The sequence below is a fragment of the Metarhizium brunneum genome, chromosome 2 (genome assembly GCF_013426205.1).
Source record: "Metarhizium brunneum chromosome 2, complete sequence".
NCBI lineage: Eukaryota > Fungi > Ascomycota > Sordariomycetes > Hypocreales > Clavicipitaceae > Metarhizium > Metarhizium brunneum.
Genome location: NC_089423.1, coordinates 3039724 through 3061250, shown reverse-complemented (window position 1 = coordinate 3061250; position 21527 = coordinate 3039724). Strand labels below are relative to the sequence as shown.

Below are 21527 nucleotides of genomic sequence, written 5' to 3'. Positions count from 1 at the left end.
CATTAGCCTTAGCCACCAATATTTCTATTGGCTCTGACAAGCCGGAAACAATAAAACAAAGTTTGGTTTTGCTAGGCCGTCTCGACTGAAAGGATGAGATAGTCCATCTTTCTCATTGGCTGTTGTTTGGCACCTAAACTAACCAAAGTATTGCAGCTATGACCATTAGTCTTGTAAGACAGAAATCACGGCAAAACCTAGCATGTGCCCTTGCTTGACTTTAACAGTCCATTTCCTAATATGGAGAAACACAACTATATACACTATAGTACGAGAAATATAATATCAATGTGTGGACGGCGTGTAAAATCACCACATTCACGCTCCCAATAAGACAAGCAAACAAGGCTTGAGTACTGGTCAATCGGGAACAGATTTCTGCGCATAATACGCCATATGACATGGGTGTATAGAACCATGTTCAGTCGACCTGATCGTCAGACTCCGATCCCGCAAATTTCTGCAGAGGGTAATATTTGCATATGTCGGGGTAATGATCCGACGAGTATTAGCGCAAGACTTGGGGTGGTTTGTCTTTCTTCTCCCGTGTTTGAGACTTCTGAAAAAGTGTGTAGAATTGATATGACAGATTCATGGCCATAATGCCTTGGTCGTCTAGCGTCGTTGGGCCTTCGGCCGGCAAGTTGATTATTATGACAACACCCTCAGCCATCTCTCAGCAGAGCAGGGATTGCGTGTCCATGGTCTAGACGTCAGATAAGATTATGCAATGAACCCTGCATTAGCCCACGGGGACAGACAACAAGAACGGCTCAACCAGACGAGCGGTTTCGAGGCTCTCGGGGGAAATGGATAACGGGTCATGGACGATACGGTATCGAACCTACGTTACGGAGTATACTTCCGACTTCAGTGCCTGCAGCTCGACGTCGCTTAGACTCCATGGACATTTGTGATTGTTCATTCTAATTTAAATGGCTAGTGTGGCGGAGTACCTACAATGTCCTCTACTGTCCTGGATGTCAACAGTTCTAGGCAGGCCGGGGGACAGCTTACCAACGCACAACATATCTGCATTATCTACAGTTGCAGTTGATTGTACTAGGTGAGCCACACGGCTGGCCCGCTGTGCGGCAGCAGGCCCATCTGTCTTTTCCGTTGGTTTCTGTTAGTCAAGGCCATGCGAGCTTGCGAAGAGTTTGGGACGTCTTGTGTGAAGGAGCTGATCACACGCGGGATGGGACGCCAACTAGCAACGGCGCACAGACTGGGAAACGGCACAGAACCTGGCTAGACAGCGTGGTCCTGACGTAATCCTTTTGTTACACGACAGCGAACTTGACGCATGCGGAATGTGTTGGTTGGATGACCCAATATTACGAGTCGACTTGAAAAGAACTCCTCGGCTGAGCTCCACGTTGTGTTGGGAATCAATGAATTCCATCGACCTGCATTATACTCCGTGACGATGGAATATAAGAAAGGACTTGTCCGGACAGCACACACTTGATTCTCCTATTCAGGCGCTAAGACGGCATGGCAAATCGTCAGCCGGTCCCAGAATGGAAGATAAGTAAATAGATAACATTCAGAAGCGAGACGCACACAATGTCGAAAGGAAACAAGACAATTGTTCTCGTTCCCGCTGGATTTTGAAAGGCTCATTGAAAGTCGCTAGTTAGAACAGATGTTGGCGGTGCAGATCCTCATCTTGGCGCCCAGACACGCTGTTTTTAAGCCACCAGACAGAAATCCCTACTATTCCAACGACAAAGGGGCCCAACCATGTGCTCATTCCCTTTACGCTCCTCCCCCCCCAAAAAGCACCTATTACTTTTCTTGGGCTCTCGTGCCTGCGCAATGTGACTGGTCAGGTATCCTGGAAATAAAGGGTCATTTTTGCCCTACATCTTGCCTGCGCTGTCGAGTGTTTCATGCCAGGCATACATACGTGTGAATGGCCTTGCATCCCATTCCCAGTTGTACCTGCGCCCCTGACATGGCAACGCAGAAGGGCTAGTATATGTATGCCAGGATACGTGGTTTGATTGTGAGCGTGTGGGATCAAGCTGGTTTCATGATATGCTGTCCCGACAGAGGAGAGCAGAGCGGTGCTTTTTACGATGGCGCATGATTTCAAATATTGGGACTGCACAGGATAGACACGTGGAGTGAGTTTCGTTTAGTTTCACAGAACGTTTGGTCGTGGAAGGAGAGGAAACAGTTTGACGTGGGATACCGTGACACGGCGTGCAGACTTGGATGACAACGACGTGTTTTTGCTTTTCTTTTTGGAAACAGAACAGGGCCGATGACAACAGCTTCATTAAGGAATTGGTCGGTCGGGGTGGTGAGGGATTGCGCTGGGGGGTATTTCATCTCGTTGCATTATTTGCTACATCACTAGAATTAACTCCATCAGGGGCGCAACTGTCGTGTCAAGCCGCCCGTCAACTTGAATGAATTGCTAGTCCCATCGAATGGATTTACACTGCCAATCGGGGGCTTAGAGTCGCCGTAGTATTTGATTCTGTACGTGCCTGGTTGGGCATTCCCATACGTCTCCCATGATATATCCACCTCGCTGTATCCCAGGATGAAGTTGGTCCGGCGCCATGAATAGACGAGGAACCAGTCTGTATCGTCGCGTACTCGGGTCCACGAGCCGTCGGAACCTTGCTGCTCGACGGCGGCAAAAGTCTGTTCCTGGCGGAGGTTATTGCGAGGGTTGGCGCCTTGGAAAGTGACGTTGACCACAGATCCGATTTGATATGATGCGGACGGTTGGTGGACCACCTTGCCAAACGATGAGCCGATCGGCGCACCGTCGACAACCACGCCGGTGATGAAGGAGAGCGCTTTGCCACGGTTGTCGGGCGCAAGAGGTCCTTGGTCAGGCGTGTCCTTTGAGTCTGGGTGGAGGTAATGCATATTGCTGACGGTGAGGTTGATGTAGGCATCCAGTTCATGGGGTCCAAACAATGTCGATGCACCCTCGTAGCGTTGAATTTCGTATTCTTCGGGTGTAACACAGTAGTGAGAATAGCTGTTTGCTGGGCCACCAAGAACAACGATGGGCTTCTGAGGCAAGAAGCTAGAAGCTTCGGTTGCAACAGCAGCTTTCCACCGTCGTCCAGACATGGTGGTTGCTTCCGAGGGAGAGACAATGATGAGGAATTGACCTACGCGGAGGACTTGAATGTCGACAATGTTTGGTGTCCAGGCATAAGGTTCATCCATTTCACCAACGTCGAGGAGAATAGGCTTGGAGCCTTGGCATGCCTTTTGTTCCTCCGTGGGCGTTCTAATAAGCCCCGAAACGACTCTCCAAATGGGATTGGCATTGGGCTCGCCAGAATCACCTTGCGTAAAATCGAATGCGCCAGGCCAGTCGGATGTTCCAGCTGCGAACGAGTAGCCCAAAGCGGCTGGGCAAGTCTGGGCCTGCTTGCCACTGGGAAGAGTGAAGTTCCAGAATCGCATGTCGTGGAAGAAATGGAATGCCTTGACGGATGAGCCTTCAATTGGGGTTCCCGAAGTACCCAGGGAGTTCTGGCCCGTCCATATTAGCGTTCTGGGCCTGGTTTCCTTCGTTCATGTAAAAAAACTTACGTAGATGGTTTGAGCACCTGCAAATTGACGGCGTCCTATCTCATAACAGCTTTTAACGCCGAGGTCCAACGCTCTGAACTCGGGTCCCCGTCCGTGACAACTCTGCGACTTGCCATCCGCACAGGTGCTATTTTCCAAGCTACACTGCTGGCCGGATCCATCATCGCAATATGCCCCAAGAACGTTTGGTGTAGTATCGCCCACATTAGCCTGACTAAACCCAGCCACAAATCCATCGGCAGCGTTAGAGTTATCCTTCATGGCATTTTCGAACATCCACGCCGCAACACCCTTGTTGTCCGCAGCAGCGTGGGTATTATTACCGAGAAGGGAGGTGCCGTGAACGGGAAACCATGTGAGGACGCCGATGTCCTTGTTATCGGAAGCACGCTTGAAACGAAGGAGGGTCATTAAAGTGTCGGTATCGTCTTCATATTGTTTGCGTTCGGATTCGGGATTGGCAAGATAGGCGTAAAGCGAGCGGTTAATAGCGCCATCTTTGACTCTTGTCGTGCCTGCATCCAAATAGCCCTAGGAAGCTGTGTCAGTTTACTTGGCATGCGATATGAGAGAGTAAGGTGCGTCTTATTCAACAACGTACGTCCTGGAGATTTTCATGGGCGCGCTTAATTGACAGCACGGCACCGTCCACGAGAGCCTGGTAGCTCTGCTTGTCGAAGCCCAGGGTTGTGATCTGCGGTAAGAGATAGTTGAACCAGGCGCCTGGGCCAGCATGGCTGTGAGTGCCGGTCAAAGCGATGTTATTATGGCCGTAGATACTGTACTCAGCTCCCAGATTCTTTAGTCCGTCCAATACGCCATAACGTGTAGCAGTATCTCCAGACTGCGAGTCTAGGACCAGGTACACAAACCGGTCATCAGGATTATTCTTATCAGCGACAATGAAAGCGCGGCTGTGCAGACGCTGCCGAAGACCAGTGCCTTTCTGGTCGAGATTGGCGTATCCGGCAAAGCCGATTTCAACAACAGGGCCTGTGATGTCTGCTTTACCAACGCCAATAAGATACTTGTCACCCGTGGCGGCCGCGGAGCCGCAAGCTGCCAGCGTACTGAGGACGCACAGTGCCACCAGGAAGAATAAGCTGTAGATGGAGCTTCTAGAAAGGCCCAAGCCTTGGGAGGGCCCAGCAGTCGAGTACGCCATGATGAAAACAGACCTTGTGTATTCAGCGTGTAGGAACCCGTCAACTGTGGGATGGTGTGTCTTGACGTGAAAACATGTCCGAGGCCACCAGTTCACGAAGGGTGTGTTGAGCATATGATGGCCTTTATATTCAACAACCTTCTACACAGCGATCTCCCGGGCCGAGAACGAGGGACAGTCAGCGTTGCCAACTCTTTCGTCACTGGTTGTCTCGCTACATATGGGCCCCTGATCGATGGGATGGGAGGGGGGTGGCTAGCCACGTTCGGCCCGTCTCGTGACGAGAGTGGTAACGATGCTTTCCTCCAGATGTCCTGGCAGATGGCAGAAACCACTTTCTGAGGCATGGCTGTTATGGAGGGGGCACGGAGCTTCTGTAAGGATGCTAGTTGCAGCGGAGAAAGGGCAGCCGTGGTGCCTGGTGCGTCGTCACAATCCGCAATATTGAACTCAAGCGTCCACTCGCAGCGCAGAAGACGACCAGAAAAGAGCCGACTTCGGGCACTAGCAAGGACAACAAGCTGGCCAGGGCGATTTAGAGCTGGTGCTGGAGCCTCTGGGCTGCCAGGAACAGACATGAGGGCCCAAGATCGAGGCGGGTAGTACCGGCGGGATCCGCCAATGGGATGTGTGGTTTGACGGATGACGGACATGCACGAGATGGCTCGAGATGAAAACTGGAGATGACGGTTCAGGCCGTCCAGTCGGGGATGCGGGGTGGCATCGGGTCAATAGCAATTGATTGAGCAAGGGCCGTTGTCACCCAGGCCGCAGTTGCACAAGTCGATGAGTTATACAATAGTACGGAGTACTTAGTAGCTAGTGCTGGCCACAGGTTGGCGCTTATGTTCTGTCGATGCAGAAATGCACAAACTGTACAGAGTACCTACCTCGAGTAGCATGCACTTGTTAATAACTCCGCGGCTTCAAATATTCGACTCGTACGTACTTGCCTCTTTGAAAGATTCACAAAAGTGGGTCTCCGACAAACATGGAGAGAGAAAAAACAGCACTTATGTACCGTGAGTATCAGCTCTTTGCGCACCACCACGTTCCATACCTCACCAAGTGTTGGTTTCCCGTTCCCAGCGGCAGTTCCACCGCATTACAGAGCATGTCACTCTAAATCCACTCAGCGCCGGCAAGGAATTTGTATCACAGCGGCAACCCTACATAACCGGGTGGCACCTTCGCGGGGTGCAGCTGGCCGCGTCAAAAGCACCGTGGACCAGACATGCAGCACGTTGGACCGCCGCCGGCCAGCACGCGCAGCGCCACCAGCAGCAAACAGGACAGGCGAACAAGGGCTGTGTGTGTCATCCGCCAGCATCTGGTCAACTGGGCTACTGTCGTGTGCATCGTGAGGTCATCAGACGCCTCTCTAGTGCCACTTCCCCCAACTTTGACAGGGTTAGGACGAGACACTTCACCTTGTGCTCTGCAAATCTGGCCGAGTTCTATTTGCCGTTCGACCAATTACGGCATATCAACAGACCAATCGGTCCCATGGCTTCAGTTTAGGAGGTTACAATTCTATTTGGAGTGGGTAGCTAGCAATGTCCATCGTGTCCAAAATGGGACATAGCATACGAGCTTCAGAATTTTGAAGTATAGCCGGGTCAAGTCCAAGCGACCTCATGCCTTTCTGACATTGGCCACATCGGTGCGGGAATCGCTAATAGCTATTTAGGCAAATATTCTACATGGATTCATCTTTCGAGTCTAGCCTGCCTCAGGACTTGATATACCACTAAAGATTCGTCGGGATAGTGCAGGCGACCCTCAAAGTAGCAATTCATGGACCATGTCGTCGTTGCCGTGAAATCTTGCCAATCACGATATAGTCCCTCGTTGTACAAATCGACGACGATAGACGCACCATAGGTGTTTTATCAGCGCGGCCATTCCCAGGACAATATCGATATACTCTCATCATTATGTGTTGGCAATGTAACTTGGGAGAAGTGGCGACATCGCCAGAGAGACGCACGAGTCGCTACGTCTGGAACGTAGGGCCCAAAACTGGTAGTTTTATACGTAATGAAAGTCAAGTCATCATGAACTTACTGAAGTAGCACTCTTCGTTGCGCCATGTATCATCGCGTGAGGGACCGCAATCCTTGGTCCGAGGCGGCCGGACATCGGTCCTTCCGCTGTGGAACCTCGGTCTAATTCAATGCCCGGTTGGGCCAGCCGTGGATGTGTTCGCGCGAAGGAAGCAAATAATTATGACACGCGAGAAGTGTGCGTGGGTTTTATGAACTGGCAGTGTCTTCATGGACCGGGTGAGTTGTTTGCGGGCTTCGACACAATGCCTATAATTACAACACGCCGAAAGAGTTACATGTTCGAAGCTAAAGCACAAGGGATAGAAATCAAATATATTACGAGGTTCACCGTGTGACCAATCGGTGCTGGTGGTCCAAGATCACAACGAAGGGATCCTGCGTAAAGACTCAGACAGGCATTGGCCTTGGCTACCTAGCATGAAACCCCGTGGCATCTAACAAGATGAAATATATGTTGCTAATGAGTTCATGCTTCGAAGGTGAAGCATTTTTTGAACGCGCTCCGGAAAAGAAAAACGGCAAGAATTCTGCGTCTGGCGGCCAAATGAAACTCTCTTGGGCAAACAAACAATAAGACACACGATTGTCCATGAAGCAGACATGTCTCCAAGGCGTACAGACGCTCACCCGCTCTCTGAGTGCGGTGCCTGGACGCCACTGCAGAGTAGTTGGTTATGGATTGTCCGTTATGCATATAAACACCTTCAGTCGTCGGTCATCTCTTACACGGGCAGTATTCTAGGGTAGCTCGACGTGCCATGTTTCCGGGCGCCTAGATGAGAGACCGACCGATGTTTACTGAATGCAAAGTACAGCATGGAATCGTAGGCTTTGTTTCCCCTGACTGATGATTTGGCAAAACATCTGCAATGACGTAGAATGTATTGATAATCTTAGCCTGCCCTTGTCTCTCGTTGCCATTCCAGCGTCTAAATACGCCAAGTTTTTAAATCCTATGCATGGGAGACCTGTCTTGTCTTGGAAGTAGAAACACCGATACTCAAGCGCCTCGACAAGATAAATGCTCTAAATAAACACAAGAAATAATGTAATGGGAGCTCGCCTGCGCCAAGTTGAAGTACCACAAACCTCTTGGAACTCGACAAATGCCACCACGCAGGTCTGCTAGAACAACAGCGGGTAGCAGTCCCAGTGTATTCAAAACTCGCCAGATGGCGCTGGTATAGCCAGGGACTAATAGGACGGGAGTAGTCACAATATGATTTTAGCTAGAAAAGACTTGTCGGCAGTAAATGTCCGGTTGTACGTCAAAGCGACCCACAGAGAGAAATAGACGCTTTGAAACAAAATTGGAGGGATTAATCGAATATTCCAGTCTATATGCCATTGAAAATCTGACCTGCAATGTAATTACACACTTGCCAATCTAGTACATGAGTCTGAGCCCCCCCGCCCAAGGCTCATTCTTACAAGCGCCTAGTTCTTTGTCTCCTCCAGTCCCAACATGCCAGGAAAGTAATTGTAAACAATATAGCTGTCAACAACGGCACATGCGCCAAGCCCGTAGGCAATATTGCGTCGAGTCTTGGGCGAGAGGTTCTTCCATGCCCATGAATTACTTGCCGCTGCATCGGTGGTAGCTGGCTTCAGAGAGGCAGTGGTCGTGGAGAAGGCTCGGCGGGTGGCCATCTTGGTGATAGGGGTAGAGAGTCGAGCGACGGCAGACATTTCGAGTGCTGGTAGTTATAGGTGGAAGTCTAGAGGTAGATATTTCTGATGCGCTTAATGTGCTGTGCTGCTTATTGGAGGAGAGGGCGATTGTTTAGAGATACAAATTGCCTGGTTTGGTATGAATTTGTACTGTATTGCTTAATTGTGTGATGATGAGTTTTTGAGTGCCATAGTTGAGAAATTGAGACCGTTTATTTATATTTCCTCGTTGTCAATAACACGACTGATAAGCCTTACACCAGCATAACGGGAGCATAACGCTTAAGCGTTAAGCTCTTTCACGGACAGTTCCACATTTTCTGATCGTTGAATCCAAATGCTGGCGGATATGACGCGACGCCACAATGATCCACAGCCTCGACCCTGATACTCATGACGTCCAGTTGTAATACTCCCGGTCTCGTCCGAATACTACCGTAATCATGAAAGTGAACATGGTGCCTTCGTTATGAATTACCCGGTGGGCCCTTTGGACGATTAATCGTGAGAGGCTTGAACGGTTTCCGGAGACGATCCATTGATGGTGGGGGACCGAGGCCAACTGGTCGCCTTATGCCGCCAGCTGGCTTCATGGATGTGAACGTTGTCGAGTGGAAGACAGTTGCTGGGCGCTGCGAAACTGTTGTCGCAGCCTTTCCCTCGTCATGTTGCGGCTCTGGTGATAGTGGTCGCGTAGGGGAGCTCGAAAAACAGGCGTAATGTTTGGCGGAAGGTTCTTTCATCGTCGACTGGGCTACATTGGGCCGTGAAATAGGTTTGGCACCTGTAACCTTGTGTTTGGCAAACGTTGGGTCTATAGTTGCTTCTGTGTTAACGTTGACAGCAGGCTGAGAAGTTCGGTGGGCTGCTCGTGATGCGGCTGCCTGATATCGAGTGAGAGAAAAATCTCTTGGTGCAGGCTTCATGCCTGCAGCGGTCGCGAGTTGCCTGGATTCCGTTGTCACAAATCCAAGCAAGCTTCTTTGGTCCGGTCGTCGATTAGTGGTTCCTTTAACACTTCGGTTTGAGTAGGCTTTGCCGGCGGCATTCCGGGACATCTCTGCCTCGACGCCAGATGCTGCTAGAGCCGTTCGATGTGTGCTTGCACTAGCGAATCCAGGCAGGGAGGACATTGTGAATCCGGAAGACTGCTCCATTGTCGTGGAATAATCTGGTTTCCATGGCTTCTCCTGTGCCGTACCGCCATTATTTACATAATGTTGTGTCTTTTGCTTCTTTGGCGGTCTGCCGTATGAGTTACCGTCATGTGGATCGAGATAATCAGGATTCTCGTGGTCGAAAGGATCAATTGGATATTGATCATCCTCGGGACAAAACATGATTGGTATCTTGTCGAAGATTGACTTCTCAGACGGTATCGCTCGGCCGAGAATCCTGCCTACCCCTTCCACGACAGGCCTATCGAATGACGGTCCTTTTTGTGCAAAGGACCCGGCAAATGCTGAGACAAATGGCGAGAGTTCGACCTTGTTGCCTAGTCCTTGAGATGCATATAGCGGACAGCTCAAATACAGCAAGGCCTTTGCCCTTGTCATGGCCACATAGAGTAATCTTCTCTCTTCATCCATGTCTTCGGCTCGGGAATGAGGTATTGACCCCCCGTAGACCGAGGGGATAAATACGACAGGCCATTCTAGGCCTTTGGAGGCGTGGATAGTTGATATTGTCACCTGCGATGCTTTGTCTTGTTCCTTGTCACCCGACTGGGCGTCGGACGCAAGAGCCACATTGGCCAGAAATTTACCTAGGATATCATTATCCTTTACTTGATCGAGGTTTTCAATCTCGGGCAGAGCCTCTTCCTCTCCTTCATTGTCATAATCACGCACGAAGTCGTTTGCCAAACTCAGAAGTTCTTGTACGTTGGCCCACCGTTGTTCGTGGTCCTCCTGATATTCTGCCTCCAGATACTTCTTGAAGGATAACTGATTTATCAGTTGTTCAATCAGATCCACCAGAGACATGGAACCACTTGCATTAATATCCTCCATGTTTTGCCGCAGAGAAGAGATGATCCTCAGAAGCTCCGTATTTAATTTTTGCTCCATGTTTGGGCGAAGTTTCGTTGTTGCCCGTCGACCTCCACGGCAGTGCCTCCATAACAGTGCCCACAGGCTAAGCTTTGACATCTCTGCTTCCTCCAGGAGAGACTTTATTGTAGTCTCTCCTATACCTCTTCGAGGTACATTGATAATTCTTGCCAGAGCGTCATTCATATTCGGCTGGTAAACTACGCGGAGGTAGTCAAGCAGGATTTTAATCTCCTTTCTTTCGTAAAATTTGTGTCCTCCTATCATGCGGTACGAGATACCGGCCTTGCCCAGGGCAGACTCAATGTGTCTGGACAGGTACGCCGACCTTAGCAATATCGCCACATCTTCATTCTTTATGGCCCCCCCAAACATAGTAATGGCTCTTCTCAATTCGGATACAATCCATTCCCCTTCTCTAGAGGAACTTTTAAGACTCCGGAGCACCGGCTTGGTACCCTTAGTATGCACCGGCAAAAGGACTTTTTGATATCGCTTTGAATCCTGCTGAATAACCTGCAGCGACATGTCGAGAATCAACTGTGACGATCGGTAATTCTCTTCCAATGATATCTCGTCAGTCTCGGGGTAGTCTCTCAAGAGCCGATAGAGATTCTTGATTTCTGCCGAGCGCCACCCGTAAATACTTTGATCGGGGTCTCCGACTATGGTAATTCGCTGTCGAGCCTGTGCAAACAGCTTCATCAAATCATATTGTATGCCGTTGGTATCCTGGTACTCGTCAATCAGAACCGCCTGAACGTTGGACACGCATGATGGGTGCTCTTGCAAAAGCTCAACGCATCGAACCAACAAATCGTCATAGTCGAGTAGATTTGATCTGGCGAGATGGTCTTGGTATGCGGTATAACACTCATTGAGCGAAGGGGTCTCATTTGGCCGCCTTCCACTCTGTTTTGGTACTGGTGTCGTGCCCTTGGACTTCTTCTTGCTAATCCAGCTTTTGGCGTGTGCGGGTTCAATCTGCAAATCAAGTCTTTTGATGATTCTTTGAATGATAGCGCGGGAGTCTCCATCGTCAGCAATTCCAAACTTGGGGTCCAGGCCAATGCGCTTGCCGTAGACAGCTAGATATCTTCGAGCAATGGAATGGAAAGTTCCGAGTACTATTTTCTTCTCACATTCTTCGCCGAGTCTTTTGCCAATTCTGCCCTTCATTTCCCGAGCAGCTTTGACGGTGAATGTCGCGACAATGACATCAGCGGGCTGATAGCCCACATGTTGGACAAGCCATACGACACGAGATGTCAGTGTGTGTGTTTTTCCGCTGCCTGGGCCAGCCAATATAGCAACTGTGGGGGAGTTTGATGTGACTGCCCGGCGTTGAGCCTCGTTTAAAGAATTCAAGATTGTTTCTGGATGTGGAATTTCCATGGTGTTTCCGGCGCGTCGCTGTGCACGCGTAGATGGGGACACGGTGCAAATGAGACTATCATTGAGCCAGCTTTAGCCACTTTGGAGCACATACAGGGTCTGAAGTCCTGAAGTTGGAATTGAAGGGTCAATGGCCAAGAGAAGTCATCCGCAAATCTGCGCTGGACATGCCGTGATTAGGACTGGCGTCAAAACCAGAGCGCGTAACAAAACGCCTCCACGCCGCGAGATCATGTGACCTGAAATTAGCAGGGGCCAAACTTATTGAATGAAAGCCAACCACGAGGAACCAAAAAAAGAGAGAGAAAAGAGACAAGACGAAGCGTTGCATGTTGCGCTGCAGGAGACAAGTGGCTTGGTGATTCTTCAAAATGAACAATTGTTCAGCCAGTTGAGTCAAGAGTTTGCACAAGTGACCGGTCACAATTGACCCAGCCATGCCAGGCGGGATAAGGATCTCGCACCTCAATGGCCAAGGACGGAGGCAGCACTTGAGTATGTATGGAGTACTCCGTACACCAGGTACTATCTCCTGCAACGTCTTGTTGGCTTGATCGGGCTCTGTTCGTGTCACCAAGCTAAAAATGCGCCCAACAAGAGCCCTTTGGTTTTGGCTGACACGAATGCACGGAGGAAGGCGACGCATTGACCATTGACCATTGAACATTGACCTCATGATGGACAGACCCCGCCGCTGTCTTGTGTGTTTTGTTGCCTTGTAGCGGCATTATTTTCAGTCTATTTAGGGAGTACGGAGTGTTTACAGAGTATTCTCTCTGGTCAGATGCTTGATTGTACTCCGTATGTTCATACATAAGTTCGGAAGCGGGGGCTGGATCTTCGGGCACCAGCACTTAGCGCATGCAAGTCCCTCACTTTTCATCCAATCACAGGCTTCACCTCCTCATCACTTCGAACTCGGCGCTTAGCATCCCTGCCATCACCACCAACCATCCAACCACAATTCGTCAACACCATCAGCCCTCCTGTCTGCCCTTCTGCCTTCCTGCGGTGTGATTCACCACACGAGGATGGCCCGTCCAAACGCCATCATGCAAGTCCGGTCAGAAACTGAAGCCCGGCCAGGGCACGGTCGAGCAATGTTTCTGGCCTCAGCAAACCAACGCACGCTTCGAGACCCCAGCGCTAACGTCTGACACACTGCCCACCGTCAGCAGCCGCTCAATGGGCATGTATATACCGGAATGACGCCTCATATCCGTCCCCGGCCTGGTCAATTCTCCTTCAAACCATGTTTTGTCGACTTCCTCCAGGAGGTCACATAACGCAATGATCGCCGCCTCAAAGGGCTCACTTCCTCTCCACGATGCCACACTGCTATTTACAACTGGTCTCTTCTCTGACCTTTCTGTCGCTTTCCTTCCTCTTCCCGTTCGCTCACTCGGGCCCAACAGCTACAGAGCAGGTCTTTCACGCTATCAAGAGAGACAACAACCCTCTCGGCATTGACTGGAGTCCCGCACCAGCTCCCGAGGACGGTCCAGCGTTTTCAGCCAGAGCTTTGAGAGACACAAAGTATCTCCCCGCGCAGATTGGCGGTATTGTCGCAGCATACGGCGTATCGTTGGTGCTGGTCGCCATAACCCTGCTTTCACTCGCAAAGAAGAGACGGCAGCATATCCAGGCCGGCAACGACGAGGCTGACTTTGATGGTTCCAAGGCAGTATACGACTCTGACTCACCATCGGCCTCTTTCCCTCTAAACCAGTTCAATCCACAGTCACATCTTCGAAGCTCGGTGGTTCCTAATTTCTCGTATCCATCACCCATAAACACTCAGTTTAACGATAATACTCTTCCCCCTCTCAAGCCGTATATTTACCCTTCACCAATATCCTCTGTTGGCCACCCAGGGGTAAACCCTTCAGTTGATCAATCCGTCGTTGCTCAGGACAGGAAAATGGCGCAAAATCAACTGGAAGAGATGTACAAGCACGTTATGGAGCATGAAGATGCTAAACAGCGCGGAATTGTGTTGGACACCCCCATTTACCCGAACCAGCAGCGAACATCTACTTCTGACAAGTCTGCCACGACGCTGTCAGGAAGAGACAGAGCCAAGCCGGCAAGCTTGAACCTGAGTGCAGAGCATGAGGGCAAGACGCAGTCCAGGACTTCCTCCTTCTTCTCATCGCTGCGCTCTCCACGGAAGAAGCCTATCAAGGGCGTGCACATCTCGCCGCCAATAATGACTCCCCAGTCAGCAACATTCCCAAGGTACGAATCGCGGGAGATGAATACAATTCCTCACAGAAACTATGCGCCTCCGCCGCCTCCTCCAATTCCAACGGATCAGACTGCCTTTGGAGCCCAGGTCCGGAGTAGCGGCGCTCCTCCTACACCAAGCATGTCTCCCGGGAGCGTTCAAAGCATCGACGAGCGTATTAATTCACAACTCGGCCCGTCAAACTATCCAAACACTGCAAGATCCGAGGTCGAGCCTGAGTCGGCTACATCGCAAACGCCTCTGGTTGGGCTACCCTCGTCCCCGAAAGCGGGCGCCACGTTCCCTTCTCTGCCCTCATCTCCCAAGCCTGGGGTTAGATTCCAAAGAGCCAACGCGCCCTCGGCAGTGCGTACTGGTGGTAACTTGCCATTGAGAGCTTACGAGGGCGCTCTTGCCTCGCCGTCTGCTACGCCTCGGACGACGAAGCAGACAGTCTTTGAGAGACGAGGTCCACTGTCACCAACTACAGGGAAAACTCCAATGACTGCTGGTGCAGTACCTTATTCGCCCTACCAACCATTTACGCCACTTGTCCCCATTACCCCTTCTCTAGTGACCAAGGAGGACCGAAAGAGAATGAGGAGAATGGTTCCCAAGACACCCACTACGGAACTGGTCAAGAGTTCTGAGGATATGTGGTAATAAACGGCTTCCTCGAGCACGCCTTACGACCACGATGAATCTGCATGGATGAGGACTTATACCATTGATACCGCCTCTCTTCTTCGCAGGACCCGGCACAAAGGGTATTTTACTATGTCATCACACTAGCATACCGCTACGTTTTTCTTTACACTTTTTTTTATAGATTACTGTTTGCGAAAGCCAATATTCAGGGTATGGGATTAAGGGTTTGGGTTGGACGTGATAGGAACGCCACGACTGGTCGGAGCCATGTTTGTATTTCCTTTCTGTAGTAAGCACTTGACGAGGTAGATACTCTTCAGTCGAAAAAAGATACTATTTTCCATGTATTCTCTATACATTGTCCTGCCACTGTACATACCATCCCTCTTGTATTCCAGGGAGTGAGGGTGTAAAAACCTTCAGGTCAATCTTGCCCAGCGGCACAACGTGGGTTGCCGATCCTGATGATTCAGCCAGTACATTGTGTATTCACAGTTCATTGACGTTGAGCACCACCCACAGGGCTCAAGATTTAGAGTTTTGGAAGCGGCCTGGCTTCAGCCTGACATTTCTTACAAGGTTGTCGTCTTTTAAGGTCTTGGCAAGCTGGGGGCCTGCAGCCCAGTCGTTGATTCGGGCTGAACTACTCCGTAGGCACACGACCAAGTGGCCCAGAGGATCACGGAGTCAGTCGCCAGGGGCATGGCTGTATGTACAATACGAGCCATTCATTGTCGTAGTGCATGCGTATGTATGTACACTCTTTAGTGTGGTTGATATTATACAATGGCACAGGATATATGGCCGGAGACTAGTATGAAACCGTCCCATTCATCTCAACCGACTGGTCAATGCAGATGCAGTGGATAGAGTTGGCGATTTGGTCGTCTTGGCTCGCTGGGGGCGTGTAACGTCAGGATAATCTTGCGTCTGCGTCGGAGGTTTCCCGAGGACAAGGAACAGCCGCCATCTTCCTCCTCCTGATGGCGTGGACCTCTGGGCGGCGATGTTCCCAAGACGTGCTCCGTGTCCTCCGCACACTCCGCTGTACTACATGCGTTTCCGCCTGGTGGGCCGAGAAAAATTCGTGCTTGCTTGTTGGAACGCTCTGGAAGAGATTGATAGACGGCGTTGAGGTGAGGCTTGGCGATCTGATACGTGACACATGTTACCGAGGATTCGGCAGAGGGACTAATACAGAACAGGACGTGTAGACGTTCTTGCGAACCACTTCCCTATAATAGACACATTTTTTTTCATATCTGTTTGTATGTAGTAGTCCGTACACATCCACAATGCGCGGATCGAGCAGAGTCTCCAAGTACTGTGGTGGTGGGAGTACTTAGTACAAGTATCTAGCAAAACCAGGTACGTACCTGGCTATCGCGCCCTGTACTATAATATGCCATTTGATATTATATGAGCGTAGTATGCTTCTGGAGCAGAAGGGATGGGCAAGTGTATTCCGCCACAGACTTGTGTTGTAGTGAAAAAGTCTGGTAGAGTATTACCCCCCCGTGGGGAGACGGCCGGTTGTTGCGACGATCATTGCCGTTTCTCCCCCTTTGCTAGTCCATATCGGGGTTCGGAACGAGGCTGACAGCCGCCATCGATTTACTACACACCAACCGGCGCGAGAATCGCAGCTACTAGTATTTGACGGCATCAACGCCGTGCATGCATATGTACAACAATGCACGGGAGGCGTTCAGCCCTCGCAGAAACGCTCTGCCGAGGCCGTAGATTTGCTTCCCAGCCAGCGATGGCGAGGAACCCGGCCCCCGGATCCGCGCAAGGAGTCCCTCATCAACGACTTCCGTCGGCTGCCGTCAATGCGACTCTCTCCTACGGAGACGTTCCCAGGGGACCTGTCGTCTCGCCCATGTACGATGACGACGACCTTGGCTAGTACTTCGTCGAAGCCCGCCAAGACCGTCACTTCCGGAGCCCAAACATGAAGCTTGTTGCGAGGATCCGGCTCCATGGCTTCCAGGGCAGTGGTAACGCATTCTTGGCGGCTGTGGTAGTAGGAGAGAGAGAGCTTCATGTCAAATGCGCCTCCTTCCTGGGAGCACTTTGCTACTACGAGCACTTCATCGCACTCCATGACGATGCGACGCACAAGGCCGAAAATGTCTTTCCAGCACTCTTTAGCCAGCTCGCTTAGCAAAGTTTGGGAGCATATCGCGAAATGCGGAAATACTACATAGTATTACTACGTACTACTAGATGCCGCGGTGCCCGGTATTTGCGCCGAGATGGGGCACGCATGGGATAGGGGAGGGGTTCGATCATCTACATACACCATCGCCCTGTGCTCCAGCTGTTGGGGAGCATGGCGAAGCACTTTACAATAGTCACACTGGTTGTTAATAGTCTCACTCGGTATGGTGGGAGGGAGGATCTGGACGCGTGGAGAGCTGTGGCGCAGGTGCTCACATATGGATGTTGTCAAGCGGGCGGGCAGCCGGTCGAGGATTTTGTTTACTGCCGGGAATGGGGGCCCGGGATGGCGAGCTGCTGGTGAACGAGTTGGACTTGTGTCCTATATTTGCCAGGGCGCCCGAGGAAGAGTTTCAGGCATACATACATACATACGTACATGAGGGACCAAGTGGCCCAGAGGATTTCCAGTGTGGGGAGGTGTATCTGAGGTCCGAAGGTGTTTGGACGTAGTTGGAGGAGTGGTGAGTGTGGTGATGCTACCGTGGAATGTTCTCCGTGTCTGATGAGATGCTCACTCGCGTTAGAACACGACGCTCAACTTGCAATGCAAGCTGATTGCCCGTGGACGATGGCAGGACACTCCCTCCAGCATACTCACACGGATGCTATTGCAGAGCAACGATACCGGCCGGGCCCCAAGGACTTGGATTCCGGCATGATGGCTCATGAGGCCTACTTGCTACGCATCGTAGTCCACCGAGACGGACGCATTCCCCTCATCGCATCGTGGAGCGGGCTATACGAATGGGCACAGCTCGACCGCCGGGTCAATATGACACGCGACTGGGTTTGGGAAGCCCTGAATAAATTACTTTGCCTCGTTATGATCTTGTAACTGGTTCCCAGGTCACTGCAGACGAAATTACGGGAGCCTGTGGCTCTCGGGTTTGTTTGTCTTGGCGTGGACAGACGAACTTTTGAGCTGGCCCATGAATCGATGGCCAGGTACGTGGCTACCGGCAGGCCTCTGGGCAAGCCAGAGATGACATGCTACTGGAGTGGACAAGGGGAAGAGCTAGCAAGACTATGCTTGAAGCTGCTGATGGCATCAAATTTCATCTAGATGCCGTCTACGCTGTCAGAAGACCAGGACCGCATCAAGCTGATAGACAGGCGTAGCCCGCTCTACAGCCTTGCCGTCGTCTCACTGGCACAACCTCCAAGATCTGTCAGTCGGATTTGGAGCGACGACCTCATAGACGAGTTCATGTCGCCCGCCTTCACAGCAGGAACCCCCCCGGCCTTTCAAGATGGGGTTTTCGAGCACAGTCGTCGGCGTTTCATACCCTCTTTGCCATCCTTTGCGGCCCCGGGTGGGGAGGGAGTATCCAGACTTGTCGGCTACGTTGCATTGAATCATGAATTTGCCTCTGAAATAGCGGGCTCGTCTATAACAGCGTTACATATAGGCGCCGCATTCAGCAAGCCAAATCTCTGCAGTAGCATCGAGAAGCACGATCCGGCAAGTACTACCGCCGATAGAGCCAGTGACGTGTTGGTCTCGGCGTTTGGCAGAGCCCCTTGCAGGCCGAGCGGGACTGGCGGTTGGCATCGACGAGCCTCCATGCCGACGGTATGCTCGCGGTGACTGAAGAAACGAGTGCTACGATGTCGGGACAAACCGTTGGAGTGTGGCCGCGACGATACCGCGTCTCTCGGACAGGTTCATGGCTCTCGCCCGCGCGGGCCAGCAAGGGAGTAGTATTTTCCATTGCGGCCAAATTGCTCACCCATGTACTGCACACTCCGTACGTACAACGGACAGGACGGAGGCTTGTTTTATTAGCACAAAGGATAGGGACATGGGAGGAGCGCCAGTGATTTGATCGACAGCTTATCGAGGCATTGCGGAGCACGTGGTTCCTCATGCGGTCTGATACTCCGTAGACCTGCCAGAACGACCTGTGCCGGCTACATCATACGTATGTATCGTATTCGAAGGGGCCCGAAACTTCATGAACGATGGTCATTTTTATCTGATGCGGGGGTGTCCGCGGCGGGCTGGACAGGGAGCGACCTTGGAGAGGAGGGACATCAGGCCGGCGCTGGGGAGCAACAGGACGGAGGACAATTTAGAGTGCGGTCATGAGCTTGGCATCGTGTAAAATTAGCAAGTACATACATACATGTACATACATACATACGTACCGCGGAAGAGCCATTGCTTGGCGATATGCATTCAATGTTTGACCTCGTCCCGTGTCAATTAGCACATAGGAGCCGTATAATATGATTGGAGGCCTCTGTTTCGAAAACTCTGGAAATTTACGCATAATTTTCATTTGTTTGCGTGCCACTCTGTACATGTATGGGCACGTGCAATGTGCTGAGCCTGTGCGTTGTCGTCAGCAGCTTCTGGGCTTCTGCCCGGACGATAGCCGAGCAGGGCAGAGAGAGTCAGTGACATCAATGGATTGTCTTGGGGCTTCAGTTCATACCGAGAAAAGTAGCTACTAGTACCTACCAGGTACCTACCTACCTACGCTCGCGGGCCCTGGTTCTGTGCAGCTCTTACAAGATAGGCCCGAATTCATCACGGGCTGCTAAAAGTCTAATGGATTCGATAAAAATTCCGATAAGACGTCTTGTCATTGCTGGCGCGTCTGGTGACAGGTATGCATGCATGTACCAAGAATAGCATGGCTACTTACATGTAGGAACATTGAACTAGTGGCGTACTCAAGCCTAGTGCTAAATTTCTTGAAGATGCTCTCCAGGCGAATAAATGCAATAGCCTGATTGGCCCCTTGCCCCTAGACCGACTACTCCGCAAGCTCGCAAGCACGTCAAAGAGAGATGTCAGTACTCCGTACTACGCTTCTTTTTGCGACAGTTTTTTTTCTCCCTTTACCCTTTGGTTGAGGCTTGGCAAGACCTCGACTACGCCCCCTTTTCTGCTCAAGGTGATAGAAAAAAAGACGAGCAATCAATTAGAATTTGGCAGTAGTAGTACGGAGGAGTTTCAGCTGACATGGCCCCCACACAACGTCGAAGGACCCGAGGAAGGCTTCATTGTTATTGCCGAGAGGTCTGTGAGGCCATGTGCATTTTACTTTGAGTTGCAGCATCACCATTTGGCCCATCCGGTGAACCAGCAGGGTCAGGCCGGGCCAATGTGTCCTGACTGAGTGTTCCGTACTCCGTACTCCGAGCTGAGGAAAGATCGGAACAAAACGAATAAAGTGGAGACGGAAAGCCACCAGATTTTTGTTCCTGGAGATTTACGGAGTACGACTCGGTACAAAGAGTTAGCACCGCTCCCACATTCCTTTCAGCGAATGAAAAGCATGCCGAGAGGAGATGCATTAAATGGATGGGATGAAGTTGACGCTCCACACTGCCGGAGTGACCGTTGACCAAAGGCCCTTGATAAGCCCCTCGACCATGGCCAGACGGGGCACAAACACGCGCGGATCGCGAACTGGGCCACCGGTAATATCGACAGCAAGTACGGAGTACGGAGTACTGCGTATTGTACAATTGTTGTTCGAGGCACTCCGTGAGGAGCACGGAGACAATTCCAGGACTGTAGGATCCACACAAGGATGATGGGCTGCTCGTGCGTGATTCGATTTAGGTGCGCACTACTCCGTACTTCTTCTCTTGACCCTCCCCTCGCGGCAATGCACACCGAAGCACGTATGTAACCGTACCCTACTGGGCCACGGAGTACTCTGCGGTAAATGGCACCGAGCGGCGAGAACCTGCCTCTGCCACAGACATTGTACTTGTTTTGTACGGGGCAATGGCCAAGGCTGAAGGGAGACTCGAACAATGACGGTGACGGCGTGGCGCTCTGAATGTGGGCAATATTGGAGGCAAGTACTCCGTACGTAGTTATTGAGGAGCTTTTGTTCAGGTCAACTGGGTGTGATGGCCAGCAAGCGGACGAGCGGCCTTGCGAGTCAAATGCGCATTCCTGACGCTCGGTTGGCGCTGATGACATGTCTCAATGCCATGTGCTTTGAGCAGTGACATGGACTTGGAGGACTCCAGGTTCGCCAATAATGCTGGGTATGATGCAGTATGTGCAAGGACAGGCAAAAATCATCAACGTTGTCGTCCGTGCCCGTACCCCGTTGGCTCACCAAAGATGTGATACTAGTAGTAGTAACAGGCGCCGTACCGAGTATGTACAGTGCTCCGCAGCAGCAGTACCGCATCCGTTCAACCGCTCCGGTCCACCGTCGATCCTCGGAATCGGCTTCCGGTAAATTGCATTTGGACAGTCATTTCCTCGAGCGAAAGCAGCGAGTGTGCTTGTCTGATGTGAAGAATCAATTGAATCTCAGAAATAGAGTGATGCAGGAAAAAAAAGCAAACAACCATTTCTGACAAGACTGGACAGCGGCGCTGGTGGGGGGGAGGGGGCATGCTTGCGGGCTTGCAGACTAGCGGGCCATGCCCCACTCTGCCCGCCCCCCTGTCGCCTGTCGCCCGTCGCGAGAAGGATGGTGGAGCGTGGTCCTTGTTGGCCACGCTCTGTCACCTCCGCCTCTGAC

The 21527-nt window shown here is 51.3% G+C and overlaps 6 protein-coding genes across 6 annotated transcripts; 2 read left to right on the top strand and 4 right to left on the bottom strand.

Annotated features, from left to right (window-relative positions):
• Window positions 1–2379: 2379 nt before the first annotated feature.
• On the bottom strand, window positions 2380–4738 carry CDase_0 (Neutral ceramidase; the record flags this gene model as incomplete). Its single annotated transcript, XM_014691750.1, has 3 exons — window positions 2380–3513; window positions 3574–4104; window positions 4175–4738. The coding sequence occupies 3 exons, from the start codon at window positions 4736–4738 to the stop codon at window positions 2380–2382; spliced, it is 2229 nt and encodes a 742-aa protein (XP_014547236.1).
• A 3506-nt stretch (window positions 4739–8244) lies between these two features.
• G6M90_00g038790 (uncharacterized protein) lies at window positions 8245–8496 on the bottom strand (the record flags this gene model as incomplete). The annotated part of the gene is made up of 1 exon (XM_014691749.1): window positions 8245–8496. One exon carries the CDS (start codon window positions 8494–8496, stop codon window positions 8245–8247), a length of 252 nt encoding a protein of 83 aa, XP_014547235.1.
• Window positions 8497–8945: 449 nt separating this feature from the next.
• srs2 (ATP-dependent DNA helicase srs2) lies at window positions 8946–11924 on the bottom strand (the record flags this gene model as incomplete). The annotated part of the gene is made up of 1 exon (XM_014691748.1): window positions 8946–11924. The coding sequence occupies one exon, from the start codon at window positions 11922–11924 to the stop codon at window positions 8946–8948; it is 2979 nt and encodes a 992-aa protein (XP_014547234.1).
• A 1327-nt stretch (window positions 11925–13251) lies between these two features.
• G6M90_00g038770 (uncharacterized protein) lies at window positions 13252–14814 on the top strand (the record flags this gene model as incomplete). The annotated part of the gene is made up of 1 exon (XM_014691747.1): window positions 13252–14814. One exon carries the CDS (start codon window positions 13252–13254, stop codon window positions 14812–14814), a length of 1563 nt encoding a protein of 520 aa, XP_014547233.1.
• A 1693-nt stretch (window positions 14815–16507) lies between these two features.
• G6M90_00g038760 (uncharacterized protein) lies at window positions 16508–16906 on the bottom strand (the record flags this gene model as incomplete). Its single annotated transcript, XM_014691746.1, has 1 exon — window positions 16508–16906. The coding sequence occupies one exon, from the start codon at window positions 16904–16906 to the stop codon at window positions 16508–16510; it is 399 nt and encodes a 132-aa protein (XP_014547232.1).
• A 687-nt stretch (window positions 16907–17593) lies between these two features.
• Window positions 17594–17860, top strand: G6M90_00g038750 (uncharacterized protein; the record flags this gene model as incomplete). The annotated part of the gene is made up of 1 exon (XM_066130242.1): window positions 17594–17860. One exon carries the CDS (start codon window positions 17594–17596, stop codon window positions 17858–17860), a length of 267 nt encoding a protein of 88 aa, XP_065986281.1.
• Between the last annotated feature and the right edge of the window lie 3667 nt (window positions 17861–21527).